At 58.0% G+C, this 6,000-nt stretch overlaps 1 protein-coding gene across 4 annotated transcripts in view; it reads right to left on the reverse strand.

Moving 5' to 3' along the window:
- Nucleotides 1–567: 567 nt before the first annotated feature.
- ATG13 (autophagy related 13) overlaps nucleotides 568–6,000 on the reverse strand; it is a 37,105-nt gene continuing 31,672 nt past the window's right edge. For all 4 annotated transcript variants that reach the window (XM_004682857.2, XM_012725441.1, XM_012725440.1 and 1 more), the window contains 5 exons: nucleotides 5,871–5,985; nucleotides 5,335–5,412; nucleotides 5,048–5,164; nucleotides 4,415–4,543; nucleotides 568–2,711 (listed from right to left, as the gene is read on the reverse strand). In XM_004682857.2, the coding sequence (XP_004682914.1) occupies nucleotides 2,634–2,711; nucleotides 4,415–4,543; nucleotides 5,048–5,164; nucleotides 5,335–5,412; nucleotides 5,871–5,985 (517 nt within the window). In that variant the 3' untranslated portion in view covers nucleotides 568–2,633. The remainder of the gene's footprint in view (nucleotides 2,712–4,414; nucleotides 4,544–5,047; nucleotides 5,165–5,334; nucleotides 5,413–5,870; nucleotides 5,986–6,000) is intronic.

Raw genomic sequence — 6,000 nt, forward strand, 5'->3', positions numbered from 1 at the left:
GGGCAGAAGCCCCAAGCGCCAGGCCGGAATAGCCTCCCGGGGCTCTCCTCCTTTTCAGGGCTCCTCAGAGAGTACCCCAAGGCCTGGATGGGTGACAGATCAGGGATCAGGACAGCTAAACAAACTTGCAGGGCCCCTTCCTGCTATTTCACTCAGCCCTCTGCTGAGCCAGAACCCTCACCCTGGGTCAGCAGACACCGCACAGCCTGGGAAGCCCCCCACCCTGGCCCAGTTCCTGCTAGAGCATGGCAGACAGAAGGGTAAAGAGTAGATGGCGAAGGCCTGTGTTTTATGGAGACTCTTCCATGGCAAGAAAACACAGCTTCGTCCACGTCAGCTCGCTGAATGTTCACACTCAAGCCCCGGAAACGACACGTTACAGCCGAGGGAAAAGTGCTCTCATGGGTTCTGGGCCAGGTCAAGGTGAGGTGCACAGCTGGGGGGCGGCCAGGCCCCCAAATTCCAAAGCATCTGACACCACTCCCCCCCTTCTAGGGAGCCTGCTGCTCCCACCGACACAGAAGTGGGGTTGGGAGGCTAGCAGACAACTTGCAGGACAGAAAGCTGTAAAGTACAGAAAAATTTTATTGGAAACCTCTTAATACATTGTAAAGTATAGCTCAGTATTTCCATACAAGGTAGACTGGAGGACGGGGGCTGCTCTGGAGGCAGGCTGGCCCTGCCCTGTCCCGGGGTGCTGCGGGAGTCAGCCCAGGCTTCACTCCTTTACTGCTAGGGCCGAGGGCAGGGCTGGCCTCGCCGGCTGCTCCACTCCTGCCAGGCTCAGCCAGGTCAGGGCTCAGCCTCCCTGTCCTTCCACTGGTGGGGTCCTGAGAAGGGCTGCTGCCTGCAGGGCCAACAAGTAGGGGTCAAAGGGAACTGTTCTGGACAACGGCTCACAGGCCTTTCATGCAAGGCCTTGGAAGGAGGGTAGCGGCTGAGATCCTGGGGGTGGGGGTGTCAATCAGTAACCTACCCAGAGCCTCGGCGGCGCCTTTGGGTGGTTCAGCAGGCCATGGTGTGCTCTGGCCAAAGCTAGTAGGGGCCACTGGGACACTTTTGTGACAGCAGGAGGCATGCACAGGCAGGGCTCAGCCTCGGCTGAGACAGCATCCGCTGATCCTGCCCGGAGGTCAGCCTGGAGGCGGAAGTGCCGCTGCGTAGTTTACTGACAAGCAGCCCAGGCCTGCTCTGCTCAAGACCAGCTGCTGCCAAGGAGCCCCTGCGGGCCGGGCAGGGGGCCGGCGGGGCTCGTGCTCCTCGGCCGGGACCACCAGTTAGGCTGGGAGAGGGCCTGACGGCCGGTGGGGGGAGCTAGGCACTTGACTCATTCAAGTAACAAGACCTGGAGGCTAAGTCAATCTATGCCCAGCTCTGGTTTCTCAACAAGGAACCGATCCAACCCATAAGCCCGGGGCAGGGTGCATGCCCCGGGAGTGGGGAAGTAGCCAGGTGCAGGCTGAGGGAAGTAGCCCATAGTCCAGCCCGGATCAACAGGAACAGGTGCCCTAGGAGGGCCACTGTGCCCCCCCTTCCCCAGCAGGGGCGGGGGAGGGCAAGCTGTGTCACAGTCTGCACCTGAGACCCAACAGGCTGCCAGGGCAGTCGGTCACTGCAGAGGCTGGAGTCGAGGTTCTCACCAAGAACATGTAGGTGTCCAAGGTGAACCCTGTGGTCAGTTCAAATGCATGGGCTGAGAGGCTGTTGCCCTGAGCCAGCCCATGCTTGCACGATGCCTTACACGTACGGACAGGAGGATGCTCAGAGCAGCAGCCCGGGATCAGAGGAGCCGCCGCTGGAGGAGGCCCTGCCTGGGAAGAGGCCCTCGCCTTCCCCAAATGTGAGCCGTCTGGCTAACCTCAAGCATATTTTCTCTATAAAATATCTGATTTCTCTGAAAGTAATAAATATTTACTGTGTTCTAGAACCAAGGAGCAGCAGCAGGAGGAGGAGAGACGAAAGATGTGCTGTGACTCCCAACACCACCGGACCCTGGCCGTGCAGCGGAGGAGCTGGGCGCAGGCAGCCACCAGGGCCGCACGGGCCCTCTGACCACCTCTGGTGGGAAGGGCCGACTGTGGAGTCCTTGTCCCCGTGGGCGGAGGCTGTCACGCTGCCAGAGGTGCAGACACAGGCCAGAAGTAACGCTGGAGACAGCGCAGAGGGCCTTCCTTCCCCCTCCCAGCACTGTCTCCTTCCTCTTTCTGCCTCCGTGCCGGCCTCTGGGCCACCAGCCGGAACGTCGCGTGGTTGATGGTATGGCAGGCGGGAGAGGGGCCAGCGGTAAGGCCGACCCCGGACAGGAGGCTGGCAGCAGGACAAGCGAAGCAGCCTGTGTGGAGCAGCTGACGATGACGCTGAGGAAGCACACGGCTGGCTGAGGGCCCTCTGGTGACACAGGGTCTTCCCACCTCCGAGGCCGGAGGGCGCGTTCTCTCAGATGCTGCTGGGCTTGGCTGCTGTCACGGAGTCTCCAGGAGGTGCAAGAGCGGGGCTTCTAGGTCCCCATGGGGGAAACCAGCCTCTCCTCCGCCCAGCTAGGAGCAGGATGAGGGATGGAAGCAGCTGATGAGTGGGAAGCTGTCTCCTGGGATCACATAGGGGCCGCTGCTGGTACTGGCAGACACCAACTTTTACTGCAGGGTTTCTACAAAGGCATCAAATTCTCGGACATTCTTCTCGTGCACAGCCAGTTTCTCTGGTAGTGAGTCCTGTGTGGGGAGGGAGAGAGGCAGTGAGTCTTGTGTGGGGAGGCCCTGCTTATTCAGGCAGGGCCTTGAAGAGACTGCCGGTCAGCCACCCTGAGCTGAAGAAGAGCAAAGAGCTGGCTGGGCGCAGCAATACTGGGCTGGACGAGCAGAAGGCAGGGCGCAGAGCAGCCACCACACCTTGGGCTTCTAGAGGGGCCTGAGGGGAAAGGAGGGTGTTGACAGAACCCCACAGGATGGGTCAGAGAAGGAGCACACCACCACCAGGATGACACAGTGGAATTAAAGAAAGGTTCAGTGTCTTTGGCACAGATCGCAGTGACGCCAGGATAAAACAGTAAGTGTAGAGCTCTATTAAGTTTACAAAATGTCTTCACACCTCGTGTTGGGTATCAGAATCCCCGGGGGCCCATGACCAAGGCATTCGCTGCTATATCCCACTGTCCCCCAACTGGGCTAGAGGGAATGAAGAGAACAGTGAAAAACAGAAGAAACCAGAACTACAAGGAGTAAACTTAACTGGTCTCAAGAAACAAGTATTAACATAAACTTGAGTCTACGCCGTCTAAAAGGAGCAAGAACGCTCTTCAGCCAGTGCTGAGTAGCTAACACCAATGCACCTGCAGAGTGGACCCATGCTGGAAGTTTCCAGATAAGCGCCAAGTAGTGGGAGAGGTGGGGTGCCCTCCTGCCTCAGCACTTCTCACACAGCCCAGACAGTCCCGGGGCCCGGAGCCCATTGCCCGCCACACCAGCTGTGGAGCACTGACAGTCTTCAGTCCCAGCATGCGTCAAGCGAGGCAAGGAAGTCTGCAGTCATGGGCCCCACAGCAGGAGCCAGACTCTCAGAGCAGATCTTGGTGTTGCTGGCTCTATGTGACCATGGGCAAGGTGTCTGTTCAGTTTTGGACTTCTCCTCTGTAAACTCAGGCAGTAAAAAAAACCTACCTCAGGCTGCTGAGATTCATGCTAAAGCACTTAGAAAAACGCCTGGCCCCCTGAAAGCCTCGGGAAAGGCCACAATGACGTGACTGCAGTCACTGCGTCTCTGGTTAGGGCAATCAAGGGCAGCTGTTCCCAGGTCGCTGCTTCTCAGAGCAACTCCTCGCCTGTCGACGTAAGCAGGGGCCCCCTCCGCCCATGCAGAGGCATCCTGACATCTTGGGGCTTGGGGCACCCAGAATGTGGCCCAGCAGGGTGCTGCTCTACCCCTCGAAGGCAGGAGTGGGAGGCGGGTGCAAGTAGCTATCTGGCTACCCACAAGGGCTGCTCGCTGAGGGAATGAGCTCAGCAAGGAAGGGAAGAATGGCACAACTCGGACCTCCCATTTCTTCCACTCGGCACCACCAGCCTCTGCCTGGCAAGTTAAACAGCCTGACACAAGAGCTACCAAAGCCAGCTGGCCTAGTGGCATCACCAAACAGAAGGCGTCAGCACAGAGCACAGGAGTACGTGAGCAATGCAGAGAAGCTGTGGAGACTGGGCGAAGTGAGCCCAAGCAGACTCCAAGTACCGGCTACCAGGCACAGTGCACACCTGGAACATGGTCCCAAGAGGACAGTGGCCTCGCCAAGTCTCTCTGATGTTACAGGGAAGGGAGGTGTGGGAGTAAGAAACTGGAAGAAATTTCTAGGCCTGCGGAGAGGGCATGACCATGGGGGAAGGGAAGTCAAAGACAAGCAAGGGCGGGGGGAGAATCTCCATACCAAGTCTTCGGCCATGGACTGTGCGCCGATGTCTACTGAGAGGCTGCTCAGCTGAGGAGGGTTCTGAAACTCACGATAGAAGGTCCCCAAGTCCATTGGAAGAATGTCGTCTTTAGAAAAGGCCGGTTTCTTCAAAAAGAAAAGACTCATTTAGCTTGCCTTGGAAAGAGGCAAACAGAAGACCATCCCAGAGGAGGTGAGCTGTGGCCAAGCCTCTTTGCTTCCAGTGATCATTCAAGAAAAGGTTCCCCAGGTTTCCTAGGGAGAGGACTCACTGCACCTGTCCCCCAGGGGCAACTGACCGCCACACCTGGGATCATCACTCCTCTCCCTGTTAGGTACACGTCTCCCTTCAAAGGCCTGTTCTTCACGAAGGCCGCCCAGCTAGGCATAAGTAGGACCCACACGATCATGCTAGGAAAGCCCCAGGTGGACCAAATTCCAACCAGAGACAGCTCACTGCCCTGCGCTCCCGAGAGGCTACCTGTGCTGCGGTCCGCAGGTGCGGACTGCCGGTGCCCTGTGGATGCTGCCTACGGGGTCCCTGCGAAGGAGTCCCATGGAGTATGGTGGCTCCGTCCCAGCCTTTTTCCCCTTGGGGTTGCACAGGTCACAGACGGTGACAGAACCTACCAAATCAATCATGACGAAATCATCGTGAGAACTGCCGTTGCTGCCCCTGCTGGAGCCATTGGAGTGCAGGCTCCCCTGGAGAGGAGAGTCCGGCTCTGGGGAATCGGGTGGGTTCACCTGTTCCAGAACAAGGCAGAGGAAGGGGCTGGTACTGTGCACTGGGTGCAAGTGACCGTTACGGGTTTCGTAAGGACCCGACGCTGGCTGCAAACCCAGGCGCCAAGGGACACACTGCCAGGAAGGACAACGGCTTACTGCACGGAGACTTTAGGTGAAGGTGGGCTCACCATGGGGTCTGCGTCCTCCAGCTCCAAGTTCTTGGGAGCAAACATGGCAAAGGGCACGTCCAAACTGGTCAGGGTCACCTGAAGAGACAGGAGGAAGCATTGGTCCCACCCTCAGCCGAACTCTGATTCCCGAGAGGCTGCCAGAATCCTGCAAGGCCCCCAAGTTGAAACGCCCAGAAGACCGGCTCCCCACTCCCAATGCCTGTCTTGTTGGAGGCCTGAGTCCTCCCTCCACCTCCCATTAAAGCTCACAGCCCAGACAGGAGCTAGCTTCCCAGGAGCTGAGAACTCAGTGAGGAAGCCTGGCCCACCGTAACTCGGTACAGCTGAGCTTCCCTGGCAGAACTGAGGGGGAACTTCCTGCAGTGAGGCTGAGCAAGGGTACTTCAGGTCGATATGTTCGTTCTAAATGGTGTCTAGTCTCTCCTGTGGCGATTTCAGTGGCATCACAGGCCACAGGCTAATAACCCTGAGTGCAAGACCTCACCATAACGGTGCAGACATTTCTACAGGTGGTAGTGACAGAAAAAAATCACCTGATTGATGGGTTTGTTGACAAAAGCCCCTACTTTGCGGACAAAGATGGTCTCCAAGACATCGTGCGGGGAGGCGCGCCCCTCGCTGCTGTTTGACACGGTTTCAGTATCCTCGCTGCAGGAGAAAGGT

Source organism: Condylura cristata, unplaced genomic scaffold (assembly GCF_000260355.1).
Source record: "Condylura cristata isolate star-nosed mole 26May11 unplaced genomic scaffold, ConCri1.0 scaffold00015, whole genome shotgun sequence".
NCBI classification, from domain to species: domain Eukaryota; kingdom Metazoa; phylum Chordata; class Mammalia; order Eulipotyphla; family Talpidae; genus Condylura; species Condylura cristata.